Source organism: Lutzomyia longipalpis, chromosome 1 (assembly GCF_024334085.1).
Source record: "Lutzomyia longipalpis isolate SR_M1_2022 chromosome 1, ASM2433408v1".
Classification (NCBI taxonomy): domain Eukaryota; kingdom Metazoa; phylum Arthropoda; class Insecta; order Diptera; family Psychodidae; genus Lutzomyia; species Lutzomyia longipalpis.
The window spans coordinates 5,908,843-5,925,556 of record NC_074707.1 but is presented as its reverse complement, the minus strand read 5'-3'; the positions used below and the strand labels follow the sequence as shown (position 1 = coordinate 5,925,556).

Sequence of the window (16,714 nt, the reverse complement as noted above, 5' to 3'; positions counted from 1 at the left end):
CATTAGGGGTTGAATATAATTTTTATTTGCACCGTTGTTAATACAAAGTCCGTAGCAATTACCTTTTCAACCACCTGATGAAGATAAAATTAAAATGAAAGAAATACTTTGGTATTAATCTGTGACGAAACTGGAACTTTTACCCACTAAACATTTTTTCAAATATTCATTTAATTAGGTAATGGGAAAAGATAAAAATTTATATCACAAAACGATCAAAAGAAAATTTAATTAATGGGCAGCAAACTTTGACAAACTTTTACAACTTATCTTTTTCCGTGACGCACCAAAGAGATTTTTTTGTAAAAATTAATATTAGAAATTCCAATTGACAGTCTCCAAAAATAAAAATCTAATCAATTAGTCCGGTCATAGCACAAAGTTAAGCTCCTCCCATGATATAATGGTGAATAAAAGTTTTCCTATATAATCAAGAAATTAACGAGAGAGGAGCTTTACGCCCCATTTCGGTGGCCAGTAAATTATTGAATTACCTCCATTGTTTTTCATGTTATAATAATAGCTCCATAGGAATAGAAGATATAATTGATAAATTCAATTATAAATATTTATGAGACATCCTCTAATATATTATATTATATGTAGAAAATATATGTCTAAAAGTCTAGAATATATAATTAATAAAATTGAATATATAATATAATGCATTTTAATTTAATCAATCGCCTACACATAAAATATTTCCTAAAGGGATCCCTCGTGTCTCCCCCATCCTTCTCCTATTTCATTATTCATTTTAATTTTGATATTAATAAATATTTCCTCGAGCTTTTTGTTGAAACTTTTCATTAAGTTCTCTCTCGCAAAAAAAGGGACTCCCACATATTTTTTTCTTCTGCACAAATTCATCCTTTTCAACCCCATGCAAAAGAGTTATTAATCTTAAGCATACAAAATGCATGGAAATCCTTTATATTAGGATCAAAATTAATTTTCTCTCTCTCTCTCAGCTAAAATATTATGGATAGCAATTACGAATTGTTCGCACAATTTTACGTACATTCAGCATTCTGTAGGTATAACCAGAAACTTTTGAAATAGTTAAATGACATGTGATTTTTTTTAAAGTGCCTCATTTGCACATACAATGGTCTCTAGAAGAGTATTAAATAGTATGTAGGTATTAATAGTCATACAGATTGCAACGAAAGAAGACTAATAAAGCTCCCTAAATCATTTGTTTTTTGTTAAAGTTGTAATACATTGAAATGTGGTGGAAGTTTTTAAACACAGGGCTCCACATAATTTCCAGGAAATAATCCAGTAACACCATCCATTACACCCTAAACGACGCAAAGAGAAGGGAAAATAAATCATTTTAAATACCATTGAAAGCTCTCTCTCTCTCTCAAGCTCTCAATTTAAACCGGAAGCACACAGAGTATGCTCATATATAACACATACAACACAATCTGTTCCCACTTGTAGCTTGCTCCTTTGATAGCGATGGTTTATGAATGAAAACACCCTCAGTGTGAGTAAATGCTATAGAGACAAACCACCACTTTTTCTCTCCCCCTTATTCTATCCTCCCCTAAACAACTTTCTATCGCTTTAAATATTTAACAAAAACGCCCAATATCTCGAAGATTCAGATTCAGATTTGTTTGGGGTGGCCGCGACTAAGGTCGTTTCCAATCCACTGCAGCTAAAGCAAGCTTATTGTGGGTCCTCACCCTACGACTGAGAAAAGTCACAGAGAGTGTTGCTCCCCCAAAAAAGTAGAAGAAAGATTTAATTTACAAGACATTCTTCGTAAGAGCAACACATCAAATTTATCACATTACACACCACCCCCGCGGCATCCCCCACGTGCACACTTCAGCAGCTTAAAGCAGCGCAATTACCAGTTTTCACATTGACAAGTATTATGGATTAATCTCTTGGTGAAAAGAAAAATTCTTCCGCGAATTTCACAGAATTAAAAGCTTTTTAAAAAAAGAAAAAAAATACATTTCGAAGAATACGAAATACTTTTAAGGATGCTTAGAAGAATTTTATCTTATGTACCTTCCATATATATAAAATATTTCTAAGGTATGCCTGAAGCTAGGAAAAGTTTTCTGCATGGACTTTTACATTACATTCTATGAATTGTTTATTATATTGCCCGTCATTGATGGTATTTATACCCATTTGTAGGTTACATCCACATTGTACGGAAATTCACAATTTTATGAAGTCTCGCGTAGAAGAATGGAAATTATTGATTTTTCATTTATTAATTTGAAAGGATTCTTTTAGTTTGTAGAGTACGTTTGTGAGTGGGTGGATCTTGATATGGTATCTGCAACTAATTGATCGTTCTATTTTTTTTTTTCATTTAATAACACGTAAAATGCTAAAGGGAAGATGTATCGTTCAATTTATTATTTTGCTCTGTAACCACGTTTCTTATTCATTTTAATTTGCAAACTTTATCAGAAAAACTTGAGAAAAGTTTGGATGTGTGGAATTAATTTTCATGAAAACTTCACTGAACAATTTCTTGGAAATGTTTGAACATGTATTTGAATTTTATTAAATTAATAAAGAATTAATTATTATCTGATTGGCCTATTTTTTAGAGATTCATTAAGGGTATATTTCTAATGCTTCCATTTGAATAAAATTAACATCAAAAGTTGCGGAAATTAATTAAGTAAAAACGTTATTAGCTTACAAAGAAAAGCAAAAATATGAGGTTTTTTTTTAATTAATTTTTTTTTGATTTCCTTTTATAATGAGGCAAATCTTTGTCCTTAAAATGTCATCATAAAGAATAAATTTTGAAAATTGAAAAATTGCCAAAAAAATAGGAAAAATTTATTCAATAATTGACAGGTAATGGAATAATTCATCCAGCTAAGAAAACATCCTAATTTCCCAAAGCTTTCACCCCCAGTATGAGCTTTCCTCAGTGAATGGACAGAGATGAATTCATATTTAATGCATAAATACACTTTTCAATTATTATTCATCCCTAAATTCACTCCCTTCTAGACACTGAAAAAGCTCAATTTAACCTTAGAAGCATTTGGAATTTAATGAGTTTTCTTGGCTGGAATGTATTAAAGTACGGGCCACCATCTGGAGAAAAATCCATCGCAAAACAACGCTAAGAATCAACGTAAAAAATCTTCTAAATTCCTAATAAATATGAATTGTTTAAAAAATGTTTTCTCAAAATATTCATTTTTTTGCAGAGTGTCCGAAGGGAGCTTTCAGCATATATGGATGATTTCAATTTAATTTATTTTCAAATTAAATCTAAAATTAATCCTAATTGATTTCCCTCAACTTTTCAATTTTCTTTCCTTTGTTTTTTCTTTAATGAGTCTTTTTAATTTTTCCCAAAGCTCTCCTACATTCAATTATGTATTTCATATAGCATTTTACAGACTTATTAAAAATTATCTTCACGTGAGCATTCATTCCCAAACAGACCCATCAAGTTTTTCAAACTCAATTTTCCAACCAAATTTTTTAGGATTAAATGTGCCACGTACACACTAATGCTTCTCAAGAAAAATGTAAAATTCAGCATTATAAAAGCTCACAGTGTGATGGTGGAGCTAAGGTGGGAATAGAATTTTTTTAATGCTTTTTCAATGTGTCTGTATGCCATGAAATTATAACACGATGTCAGGCATTTTTTCTCTCTCTTTCTCTCCTTTTTCTGGGATATCACTTACATTCAACTTGATTTATAGCATCCCCCATTTGAAGTTAAATTGATAAAATTTTACAGCTCCCTCCCCTACTAATATTTGTAGCACATTTTGTGGAGAAAGTACTTAAGCTTCCTAATCGTAGCTCCTCTTTGGAGTTTTCTTCTATATGTTTCCTTATTTTTTTTTTTGTTGCTAAAAAAGGAAACACTCGAAAGTGCTCCAATCTCTCTTTTGGCATCAACCATAAACGTTTTGCCCTTATAATGCCAACATTATGTATTTATAAACCTTCCGCATAGGAGGATAATCGGATGAGGATGTGTCTTTTGAGGAATCATTAAACCCCATTGTGAGGTGAGAACGGTAAGTTAATGATGCGGCAATTGTCCCATTAACACTGCAAATAATGGACCCCATCAAAGTTGATTGAGACAGCAAGAGCATAAAGTAACTCCATCCCCACTTGCCTTTGACTCTCTTCGCCAAATTAATTGACCATTCTTTTGCCTTTTACTATCCCTTCGCCTGATGAATATGTAATGAGAACCTACATATAGCAAAAAAAGCTCACCAGGAGTGCAATTTCATTTTTATCTCAGCACTTTTACGCCTAGACTGTGATAAAAAAAAATAAGAGGGAGACACACAGTGTGACTCACTAATGGTCCATAATTCTCCACACCCGGTCTCGTCACTCTTTTTACATCATTCATAAATAAAGGTATACACAAATGCAGTGGAAAGGGGAGGTAATTCATCTCTGTCCCGTCGTGCTGCGCTCTCTCTCTAGAAGCTTTTCAGCTGCTTTCATGTGCTTCACCCCCTCCCGTCCCACTCCTCAATGTACAACAAGTATATTTTATGAAATCCCTGAAATGTCTTGTAGCCCCTAGCAACGCACCCATCCACCCACAATGCCTATACCATTTACCCATAACTGACCAATTTTCTTTCTCATTCGCACGCCTTCACATTCATACCAAATTGGCGGTATTAAAAATAATAATAAAAATAAAGTTACATCGTGAGTTCTGTTGCAAAATTTCATATAAATTAGGCAAAATATTTCATTTATTTTCCCGTTTCAAGACGTGAAACTTAACTAAAACTTTAATAGTTTAAGGAGATTTTTTTATAAGTTTAATTGCTTCTTGTGGGGACGTCGAGTCCTTAAATAATCATTAAGAAAACTAAATCTTTTGAACACAAAAATTAAATACAAAACCGAAACTGATTAAAAAGGAGTTAACTCATTTCTGTATTTAGAAACTTTCAATAAAAGCAAAGTTTGTCTAGCGTAATTCGTTGAGTTATGCAAGGAGAAAACGATCTCCGTCCGGTGAGCGCCAGTAAGAAAATAATTTTACAAGAAAAATTCCAATTCAATCCTCAGAACATTCAATGCACACTGCATCATCCTCAGTGAGTCAATTGGAGGATTTAAAAAACTAAAAAACGTTTTTTACTTTTTGCTATTGGCGAGTAGTTTTTATTGCTTAATTTTTCTTGGAGGTTATCCACCCGCCACCCCTCAAAATGTTAGTTTGTGCCTTTTCATAATTAAGTTTTTTAAATCCTCCAGAATGCATCGAAAGCTCTGAGGACTGAATTGTGACTTTTCTTGTAAAATTCTATTTTTTTTGGTGCTCGCTCACCGGACGGAGATCGTTTTCTCCTTACATTTTTCAATAAAATATTTTTTTTTTTTAAATCAAAAAATTTCCTTTTTTCTCACAGATTTTCCAGCTGGGAAAATCTGAAAAAGATCTTCTCAGAAATGCAAACAATGTATGAAGCATTTGCGTTGCGAATTTTTATTATTTTTATGCTTCATGCATTTAAAGAGGTAAAACAAATAAAATAGTGACGTCATTCTTTGGATTTTTTAAGCAAATCTTTTCCAGTATTTATTTTTTCAGATAATCTTTGTGGAAAATAGAAAGTTATTTTGGGGATTTTTAATTGTTTTTCTTGGTGCTCCACAATATTAGGCGTATCCTGATGATTTTATTGAAAGAAGACATTTTCCATATAAAAATGAATAAACTCCTGTAAGGTTAACAGTAAGGCATGAGCGGATTAACGGGACATCGATCGCAAACCTTGTCGGGACAGTCAGTGTTGTGATGGCAGTGACTGCGACAGGAGGTGTGTCGACACGTCCTTGCCGCTTGGAATGTAAGAGGGATCTTACACTCCTTTAACTTCTAACTCAAATACTTCACTTTAGAACTATTTACCTCCAGCAAATCAAATAAATCTTGATAAACTTTAATGAATTCGCATCAAAAGGACAGGATTGTTTAATTATAATTTAGTCTGTACTTAATTTAATCATCATGTTAATTCACTTCTTCACTTAACACATGTTTAATGCATGGTAAAGTCTCATGTAACTCCAAAGTCACACTAAAAGCAATATTTATACCGTTGAGTAAGTTTCGTATCAAACAATAAACCGTCATATTTGCCAACAAGATATAAACTAAAATCCTTCAACAGAACTCACGAGTGAACTTTAGCGCGAAATTTATTACTTACCTCCCACCATCCGTCGTCATTCTTCTTGAGCACATAAAGTACAGAACTCTCCTGGAAGCTAAGTTCATCATCTTTGTCGGCGTAGTAATCGTAAATGGCGACAACTGAAAGGGAGAAATTGCATCAAATCTTGAGCATTATTAAATTAACAGAGACTAATCTCTTTTCTTTGTGAACAAGCATCCCACGACGTAACACCTGAGAGAGGCTGGAGGTCGTGGGTTTCAAGTGTAATACACATCTCTTACCTTTCTCAATGTAATTCTTCGGCACCCACCCAGGGAGATTTTGATCATCGGGCACAATTGGTGCTAAAGGACCTTGAGATGTGCGTGGGCGTCCAAAATCAGAGTGCTCCGTCTCCTCGGGCGGTGGAGGTGGTGGCAATGGGGGTGACTGCGAACCCGGCCTGTTGCGGCTGAGCGTATGCATCCCAATATGCCCCGGAGCTGGATGTCCATGATCTGGCATGGCATGAGTTATTGTTAGTGATGAGGGGGGCGCTAATGAAAGACATGAAAACGACAACGAGGCAAAATTGATTTATTTTAATTTTTTTAAATTATCTCAACGCGTCATGGAATTCTTTATATATGATCTTCTCCCCTCAGCGGAAAAGACAAATTGGCCCCTTTTGCCTAAATGCCTCGAAAGGAGTAAGATAGAAATGTGACTTCTATGCATTAATAAGGGATGTTTGAGAAATTCAGAACCTGATAATCATAACCTATTCACGAGTGCTGTAGGTCTTTCCTCGGAAAACATCTCAATGGGAATGTTTTAATTTTTAATTTTAATATATTTCAGGAAATTTAAGAGCACCCAAGAAACCCTAAAGTTTCCTCCCCCGAAATCTTCTTTTACATCAAATTAGGAATTCATGATGTTGATACATTAAATCCGATTCAATTTAATTTTCACTTCAAAACATAGTAAAATGATAAATCTCTTTGAACCATTCCTAGATTTGTCTTTTGTGTGACATTACTTTGTGGGCCACCAAAGAAATATTTATCAAATTATAATTTCAATACTTCTAATCAGTTCAAATAGTTTTCCATTGAAGCGAACTTTGTTACAAACTTCATAGAAAAGTTTTCTCTAAAAGTCTTCTTAGGGTTTAAGTTTGTGTGAATGAAAGGGAAAGGGTGCTTAGTTAGTAATTCATTAGGAATCTAAGCACGTTTTTAAGGGATATGATAATACCTTTTAATTAAATTTTAAAAGAAGGAGTGATTAATTTTATTAAATATGTATTTATTGACCTTTAAATTGACCCTTAAGACCATTAAGGAAAAGATCTTGATCAATGAATTATTATTAGAATCCTAATGGAATCGTAGTGATTGGAGGGAACAAAAAATTTGATTTTAGTTAAAAGATTATTTCAAATTTTTATATGCCTTTAAATCCAATAATAAAATTAGGATTTAAGAGATTTTCCTGCGAACAAAATTATTCAATATATTACGACGTTTCGCGTCTATTCATCTCATTTAACAGGCAAATAAAAATTCTTTTCAATTTTATTCTATTCATGATATAAAAGAATCCAAAAATCAACCTCTTTTAAAAAATCTTTTAGACATTTTTAATTGAAAGTAAATTAAATTTGTGAATATAGAAATAGAAAAATATCCTATAAATCTTCCAAATTTAATTAAAACTATCATTAAAGTTTAATTAACTTTCATTTTAAGACTAAAAATGAAATTAAATCTTAATTCAAAACTTTCTAGAAAAGTCAATTTTTAACATAAATTCTTGAAATTTTTAATGAGAAAATCGGAGTTAAAAGAAATGCAAAAGCCAATGAAGAGAAATTGAATGCTTTCAATTCTGTTAGTTTGAAAAAAAATCATTTAAAGCACTTTTTGAAAAGAAGAATTTCCTAAGGAGAAGAAATGTTCGTAAATTAATAATAAATTCAAAGAAAATATAAAAGATTTTAGCTGCATAAGATGCTTTAAAGCTCATTTAGTAGCAATTCTAATGATTTCCATTTAATAGCCTTGTCAGTTGCAATTGGCAGAGATTTTTTTTCCGAGAATTTCATTAAACTGATTTAAAGAGGAAAAAAAACGAAGCCACGCGCAGGAGGAAGAATGCAAAATTCCATGATGCGAATTTCTTGATAAGTACTTACGCGGCATGTTGTTCCTGTCATCGTAAATGGAAGCTGGGGGTGCTGGCATTGGGTGCACCATACCAACTTGAGGTGCATGAATGTGCGTAGCAATCTGTTGACTCGGTGGCATTGGGAGAGCGCTATAGCCCGGCCCACGCTCCTGCCCTGTCCTCCGGGGATGCCCCATTGGGTAGTTGGGTGCATAGTGAGACGGAACTTGGGGTGGAATAACAACTGGTGGCGTTCTGTATTCCCTGGAACTCTTCCCCAGTGTCCCCGTGCTACCAGCTGCCTTGCCCAGTGTCCCCGTATTCCCACGGGACATTTGCGGTGGCGTTGGGGGCTTTGTTGTGGGCGGAGGGCCAACTGTGGGTGTTCCCATGGATTGAATGGAACTCTGACTAGAGCCACGGTGCTTCTGCTTCATTGCTGCATGTGTTGCAGCTACACCGTGTCCAATCTCATCCAGCAAATTGTAGTCAATCTGCTTCCGGACGTACTTTATCGGCTTCTCCGGGTTCATTGGGGCTACAATCTTGTACTGACGCGAATTCACTTTATTGGCTGTTAAAACGCCAATCTCCCTGAAAAAAAATTAAACTTTGTACTGAAATTTCAAGATTTCAAGCGAATTTCAAGGGTTTCTTGGTCGCTGAATAAGGTCCAATAATCATTAAATTCCCCCAGGAACATCCGGGAAAAGGGAAGCAAGTCAGTAAGTACCTCCTGGCCACCTTTTCCTTGTGAATTGTAACAGTTTGTGCAATATGATTCATTTGTGACTCCATTTCAGCCAATTGTTGCGCTTGCAGATCCAGCAGCTGGAGGTAGTTGTAGGCCAGTGTATTGATTTGATATGCCACACTGGCCAGCGACTGAGTCGTGTAGTTCTTCGTCTCTTCGAGGGCTGCCTTCTTGTTTTCTGACCTAAAAAGCAAGTCAATTGGATTAGCATGCAACACAAACCACCGTCCGGCGCTGAAATTGGGGCAATTACGGCTCACCTGTAATACGTATCCTCACAGTACTCAGCCACTCGCTCCAGATTTGTGAAGCTCTCCTTGAGGTTCTGTCGCCCCTCCGGAATGTCTGTGCGAATTAGTGATGCAAGTTCATCCATGATGTTCTCACTTCCCATAACACTCTGGTGCTCCTGATACGTCGAATCTGCGCACAGAGAAGCAATTTAGCATTGTGTGGGGCCCCTCCTCAGCGAAATCCGGGCAATTATTGATAAAGTTGGGGTGCGGATGAGGTCACCTTTCCGCACACTCATTTCCTGCCCCAAATACCCCATCCGGGTACAAGATTTCTATTGACTCACCTGTATTGTAGGAATATCTATTCATAATACATGAAATTGGGAAATAAATACAAGGAATTAAAGGGAAAATTGAGAAAAACTTGCACTGAAATAACGAAATGTCATGACAAAATGTCAAATTGGCCGACTTTTCGTTTCGTTCTTCCCATCAAAAACCATATGCCGAATTTCTGCAGAAAATTTCTTAGGTTCCGAGGAAATTCTACAGACATTTTGTGTGGCCGAAGGAGCATTCTCTGAAGAATACTTCCACAGTATTCCGCAAAAAGTCTGCAATAATTAAAACCGTTAAAATACTTTTTCAATTTAAAATAAACGTTTATTTCTTTTTTATTCAATTTTACTAAAATGATTAAAATACATTAAATTAAAAACAATAAATTCTCCCGTGATGCCAACTTCCTGTTTTTGGGTTGATTTATCCTCTTGCTTTATTAGAATTTCCGAGACTTAAAAAATTTGAGAAAATTTTTTTTTTTTTTTAGAATCAATGAAACTTTCGTTCCTCGTTCAATAAACTGACTAATAATTAATTATTGAGCATATTTTATCAGCTGGTTAGGTCCTCCAGTGTTAACAAGAAACAAAACAAAATAATTTGTTTCTATTTCTGTGAAAATTTCACGCCTTGAAAATTCTCAAGAAAACTGTCAATATTCTGTGAATTGAATTTCATTTCATTACCTATCAACATCTAAGATTCATTACTCGAGGGAAATTTGATCCTTTGAGCCGGAAAATGCAATCTTTTGCCACAGCTTTGTCAGTCAATTTCTGTTCTGCTGAGGGTTCTGCAAAAAAGTTTGGTAAGTTCTGGGATTATTATAGTTACTCAGAAGTTTATTCATTAGAGACTTGAGGCTCTCTCACATCTCAATTCCTTCATGAAAAGGACGTAGAAGTTTCGAATGAGGCTTATAATCCTTACAACTTCTATACGTCCTTCACACTTGAATGCATTTTCACCTACTCACAGAATGTTCTCTTTTTAGACTTTTTTTTTCCCCAATGCAGGTGAGCTGAAAATACTTTCTTTAATTGAAAATTTAATCCCGGTTTAAAGACCTCGAAAGAGTATAAAAAAGTATGCCGGAGGATTTTTAGTGAGATTTCTGACCATGACCCAGACAAGGATCAATCACAAAGCCTTTTTGTTCATGGGTGAGTTATGAACAGGGCGTAACCCCCAGAGTACAGTGAAGATAAGCATATAGACATAGTAGAAAATTCCTCTTTTCATAATCAATAAATTGCTCATCCTTTTCCTCATGTATCATTTGTATCCTTTTCACTTTAGGTATGTATTTTCCGAAAATGGAAATTGTAAATTTTTAATGGAATTCAAGGAATTCAATAGAAATATGCAATGGGCACAAAATGTGGGAGTAAATTTGCAATTGAATACTCACTTATTTCCTGACTTTTGCATTACATTTTCCATGAATTTTGCACCTGTATATAGGTAGAAGGTAAAAAAGTGTCAATTTCCTGGCAACAAAAAAACCATGTAGATATATCCTGAGCGTGAAGGAAATTTGATGAAAAAAGAAAGAAAAACCATTGTTGAATTTTTGTGCCTCACATAAAACTCTATTGTCTATTTTACATAATTGCATTTGCTTTCCATTGATCACATAACACAACGTACAACGATATACAGTACAAGTTTGCTCTCCTCTATGAATTATTATCCCTTTTCCATGGACGTCTAAAACACATCAGAAAAATGATTGATTTGCTAAATTTACAATTTTTTTTTAGTTGTCTACCCATCAAAAAAGGAGAGAGATATTTTCACAGAGTTTATATCCCATACACATTGTATGCTGCTTGCTGAAGCGCCTACGAGAAATTATGTAATACACTTCGTATACCACAGTGGTTTAAAAGGAGGAAGTTTACAGCAATTTACTGAATTCCATGAGTTGGGTGTGTGTCCGGAATCCCAAAACACCCCCAATATTGCACTTCCCTGAGCTTTTGGTGTATGATAATTCTATGACAGATTTGGTATCGATGGTCTCCTGTAAATTTATTAATCCACCACCAAGGGCACGAAGAATTGCCTGTGGACCACAAGTATCCCATTTGTATGTGGAGCCAGTACTCACGAGATAGAGATCGGCATCACCGAGAATCAATTTGAGTATCTTATGGCCGGCACCCGCTGAGAAGACAATACTGTACCCCAGAGTGTCCCTAAGATAGTAGATGTATTTCTTATTCTCAGCACTCGAGAGAATTGCCACCTTCTTCCGCCCAGCTGCCTCACCCTCCCGCGGTGGGATATTGGAGCGTTTCAGCCCATCCATAGCTACACCCCAATAGATTTTACCCGAATACCCACCACCGCTTTCCTTTTCCATGTGAAAGGGTTGATTAATCACCCCCACAATCGGTCGTCCGGACTCAATCTCATACACACCGAGAAGGATGGTGACGCATCTCAGTCCTGATGCCACAATATTGGGTACCACAGTTGGTCGTTCCTTTCCCTGCACATACTCAGCTGTGGCATCGATGGGATCCACCCAAATACCAACATCACATGCTACAATCTCACCCCCAAGGTCTTCAATGCATTGCCCCTCGTCTGTTTTGATGTCTCGATGAACTTCGGCTGCTAGTAAATCTGCCACCAATTTATTCCCATTCAACACCTACAAAGTCATAAAAGATTCATAGGATAATCTCCTCGCAAAAAAAGTATTATATCTCCCACCCCATGAGGTATGTTATGTATACGTGTTAGCACCAGACAACCCCCATATGTAGCATGTTTTACACCACCCCTTCGATATAGCAAGGAGGAGGTGACAGGAATATGGATGAAAGCAAGGACAGGTACACAAAATACAATCCATACAATTTAATTTAACATCGCAGGTACACATATGTTGGCTTCTAGCATTTGAATGTGGAACATCATTAAATGCAAATTTCAATCAACAACTGACCACCACCCATATATTACAGAGAGAGCCTGAGATTAATATTTCATCAATATACCATTAGCAGGGGGTTGAATTGAATACTAAGAGATGGACAAGAGAATTATTATCAACTCGCGTGTTTAAAGACTCTCTCATTCTTCTACCTACAATTTATGTAGGTATATACATTAAAGCTCAAAAGCACTCAAAGCTTATTTATTTTCTAGCTTGTTGTGCGTTCGATTTTAAATAGAAAACATATAATACGTCAGCAAAAAAAAAGAGAAAGAAACCAACAAGATATAGAATATAGGTAACAAAATGCTAATGAAATAAAATTTCTCTTCATTTTCATTTTGTTTACTCATAGAGCAGAGAGAAATGTGTGTACGTATAAACTAGAATTTCTAACAAATTATATTGCCAGATTGTCAAATGAATCCATTGAAATTAGAGCAAATATAACTTTAATCTCTCTGAGATGAATGAATGTTTATCCTGAAATGCAATAAGCGCTCATACTTACTAAATCCGTGGGAAAATTTCGCTAATGCAATAAATTCTTCAGTTTATTGAATTTATTTTTAAATTTCATTGAAGCTCTTATTACATTAACACCTCCTCCCCACCCACACCATTGGAATTTCTTTTGAATATTTTACAATCTTCTTGAGGTGTTAAAGAACCTTTTTGCGCGCGCTTTACCGCCATGGTTTCTTAAATGAATTTTTAATCACAAATAGAACACCTTTTGCTTGAACAAAATTGCATTAGATTTCGGCATTCTCTGTCCAATTATGCTGCAAAACCTTTCTCATTAATCATGATAAAATTCACTCATGGGAAAGTCCCTCCACCATACCACCGGGTAATGGTCCTCAATTGAAAATTTCGATAGAGTATGGCGCGTTGTTTAAAGTGGATCCCAAAATAGAACTTGACTGTTGAACGCTTCGGAGCTTCATGGGCAATATAATGTTCGTCAAAAGGAAGTACATTTGCCACAAGGGAATTCCAATTGAATTAGCGTGACTAGTGAGAGCGGAAGGGGATGCGGGGGCGGGTGGTGGGGATTTTAGACAAATTCCTTCCGATATACAAAGAAGGGAGAAATTTGTATCTTCGCGACAGTCACGCTTTCAGAGTGTCCTGAATTGTGGGAAGGGTGGTCTGGTGCCTTTATATACATACATATTTTATGTATATTATATGAGTTTGGTGAGAGATAACGCAAATCGTCCCCATCTTATATGTGTGTGGTGACTAAATATAGGTCTGTGCAAATAGCCTTGAGCCTCTCTCCGGTTTCCGGATATTAAAAAGCAATGTGGGTGTAGAAAAAAAAAGGATTCAAGAGAGCACAAAAGTTGAATATACCTTCTCTAATAGATTTGCTGTCTCCTCGAGGCTGTCACACACCTCCACCGTAATTGTCTCCCCAAGTGTATTGGTGAATGTGGAGCTCTCCTCGCCGCGGATGTTATCCTTCATATCGGGAAACTGTGAGGTGCAGAAAGAGCGGGAAGCGGGGGTGGAAAAATACATATCAATATTGCGACTCCACCAGCAATTTTCTCCGTCAAATGCGACCCATTCCGTTGTTCAAATATTCGGACGCCCACCCACCCCTAAACCCCCCCATCCCCATCGTATTAGACCATAAGAATGCCAAAAAGGGTGGCAGTCTCATTACGTAATCCCCCACCAGCTGGAGCACGCCTGGTGCGAATCGATCGTACCCAAGCAGTGTTAAATCAAATTATTGCGTGAGCTCAACTCACCACCTGCCCAATGTCGTGCCGAACCATCTCCTGGATGAGGACGTCAGCGAGTGTCTTGAAGTCCCGCACAAAGCGCGGATTTGCCTCATCTTTGCTCTTCTCCTCTACCAGCAGCTCAAAGATGTCCCCATTCTCCCGACAGAGACGCGCAATATTTGCAGCTTTCTCCGATACATCCACAAGCGCACGCACCACTGCAGCCACAGAGCACATCCTGCTCACAGCTCCTCACAGATCTATGCACTACGTTTTTAATGAACTTGTTGATTGATGATATGTCTTCAATTTTCGCTGTTTCTTTTTTTATTACCCGAATCGTTGTTTGGTCCAGTGGCCTTGACACCGCGCACGCGACTCTCACGCGACTGTCCAACATCAGCCTTTTATATCTGCACATCAATCCCCATCTCGTTCATACCTATTGGGAATCCCGGGGCATTCGACTATTGCTCTCTTTTTCGCAAAGATTTTCCACGAGCTTTTCCGAAGAATCCTTCTGTATGCATATGCTTTTATCACTCACTACAGCATATGCTTTGCATAGCTTTTAAATTCATTTTTTTGTAGTTGATTCCAGGTTTCCTACCCTGGAGCTGGCAACATACAGCTGCCCATGGCTGTAACAGGGTGTGCGTAGGTTAATCCCAACGATTTGTGATTTAAAGATTGTCATAGCAAATGCAAGTCGTATTGGGAATTGCACCCTCTTAATTAATTATTTTTTTCTTAAATTTTTCAATTAAAATTATATGGATAATTCGCTAATTAATCTTTTCCATTCCTTTCTGGACCATTGGACGATGATGATGGCAATGAAATATGTTGACGATCACTCTCCCGCAGAATCCCAAGTGGAAGGAAACCAAGAAGTTCCGTGGCATGTTCCTTCAGCATCTTTATTCTCTCCTCCTCAATGAGCTGCTGCATACGCTCCTCCTCTCGGAGATTCATCTCCTTTTCCTGGAGTGCCGAAGAAATTTCTTCCTCACGCCGTTTCCTACGCTCTGCTAGACTCTCTTCAATAGCTTTACGATGTTCCAGCTGCTTCCGTCGTTTAGCTTCCTTGGTGAGTTGCTCCAGTTTATCTTGCTCAGCTAGAATTTGCAATTGTTCCTCCCTGAAGCGCATCTCTTCCTCCTTGGTTGCCTGTGCACGCATCCAACGTTCACGTCGTTGTTCCTCAAGAATTAATCTCTCTTGGATTCGTCTGCGAAGCTGTCGCTCCATTTGCTGCCTTAAATTTTCCTCCTCTCTCTCAGCCATTTCCTTCATCCGCAGCTCAACGATGACTTCCTCCCTCTTCTTAGCTTCTTCCTCAATTTCCGTGAGTGTCTTTGACAATTTCTCAGTTACTTTATCTTTCTCCACTCTCTCTTGATTTTTCTTCTCCAACTCCTTCTGAATGTGTTCATCCTTCTTTTCCAAGTACTCCATAATTCGTTTATTCTCATCTTCATTCATCCTTCTCTGCTGTTCCTTGAAGATTTCTTTAGACGCCCTGAATTGATCCAGTTCAGAGAGAGCTCTACGCTTTCGAATCATCTTCAGTCTCGTCTCCTCCATTTGTTCCTCATAGATTTGATTGACAATTTCATCGAGGAACTGCTTCTCCTTCAAGAACTCCACATACAGGACTTTATTGCGCTGATGAGAAGCTTCCATTTGATCCCTTAAATCATTCCGAAGTGCTTCCTTCTTCTTAATGTCAAGTAGTCGTTCTTCTTCCAAGGATTTCTGCACCTTCTCCAACTCTTTATCCATAAATTCCTGCTCCTTCTGGATCTCAAGCTTCTGCCTTTGCTTTTGGACATCCTTTTCGGCAACTTGAGCAGCCAGTTCCTTCGCTACATATGCTCTTCTCAGCTGTGCTTCCAATTCCCTCAATTCCTGGCATCTCTCCCTAAGCTGTTGCCTCATCTTGGCCTTGCAGATTCGCTCTCGTTCCGCTTCAAACATTTCTTCAGCTTTTCTTCGATCTTCTTCATCCATCTGCCGCTGCTTCTGCCTCTGGAGCTCCTCTTGAATTTTCTCCTGCTCCAGAAAATCCCTCTCTTCCCGGTATTGGCGCTGAAAACGCTTTGTCTGGGCATTCTGGTCAATCTTGCACCAATCACTCGTATTGTTTACTAAATTTCTCTGAGAATTCACTTCATTTACTAATTTATTTCGATGCAATTCGCGAAAACGAGACATTTTTGCACAAAAGGCCGTTTCTTTGGGTTTGTTTGTAAACAAACTGCTAACAACGCCCATTAAAAAATCTCTCTAGAGAGAGAATTTGCAGAGAGAGTTTTCTTTCTAACTATAAATGATTTTCTTTATTTTCTCTAGTA

At 36.8% G+C, this 16,714-nt stretch overlaps 3 protein-coding genes across 4 annotated transcripts; all 3 read right to left on the bottom strand.

Annotated features, from left to right (window-relative positions):
- Window positions 1-654: 654 nt before the first annotated feature.
- On the bottom strand, window positions 655-9,808 carry LOC129786671 (abl interactor 2). 2 transcript variants are annotated; one of them, XM_055821839.1, is made up of 7 exons: window positions 9,668-9,808; window positions 9,348-9,510; window positions 9,067-9,270; window positions 8,362-8,927; window positions 6,464-6,718; window positions 6,216-6,319; window positions 655-1,304 (listed from the first exon to the last, which is right to left on the bottom strand). In XM_055821839.1, the coding sequence occupies exons 1-7, from the start codon at window positions 9,690-9,692 to the stop codon at window positions 1,245-1,247; spliced, it is 1,377 nt and encodes a 458-aa protein (XP_055677814.1). In that variant the 5' UTR covers window positions 9,693-9,808; the 3' UTR covers window positions 655-1,244. The 2 variants fall into 2 exon arrangements, with proteins under 2 accessions (XP_055677814.1, XP_055677815.1); XM_055821840.1 differs by having other exon boundaries at window positions 6,464-6,679; window positions 9,668-9,798.
- Window positions 9,809-11,235: 1,427 nt separating this feature from the next.
- Window positions 11,236-14,747, bottom strand: LOC129786687 (inositol polyphosphate 1-phosphatase). Its single transcript, XM_055821861.1, has 3 exons — window positions 14,382-14,747; window positions 13,978-14,100; window positions 11,236-12,327 (listed from the first exon to the last, which is right to left on the bottom strand). Exons 1-3 carry the CDS (start codon window positions 14,592-14,594, stop codon window positions 11,566-11,568), a joined length of 1,098 nt encoding a protein of 365 aa, XP_055677836.1. The 5' UTR covers window positions 14,595-14,747; the 3' UTR covers window positions 11,236-11,565.
- A 154-nt stretch (window positions 14,748-14,901) lies between these two features.
- Window positions 14,902-16,574, bottom strand: LOC129786670 (meiosis-specific nuclear structural protein 1). The gene has a single exon (XM_055821837.1). It carries the CDS (start codon window positions 16,572-16,574, stop codon window positions 15,147-15,149), a length of 1,428 nt encoding a protein of 475 aa, XP_055677812.1. The 3' UTR covers window positions 14,902-15,146.
- Window positions 16,575-16,714: the final 140 nt, after the last annotated feature.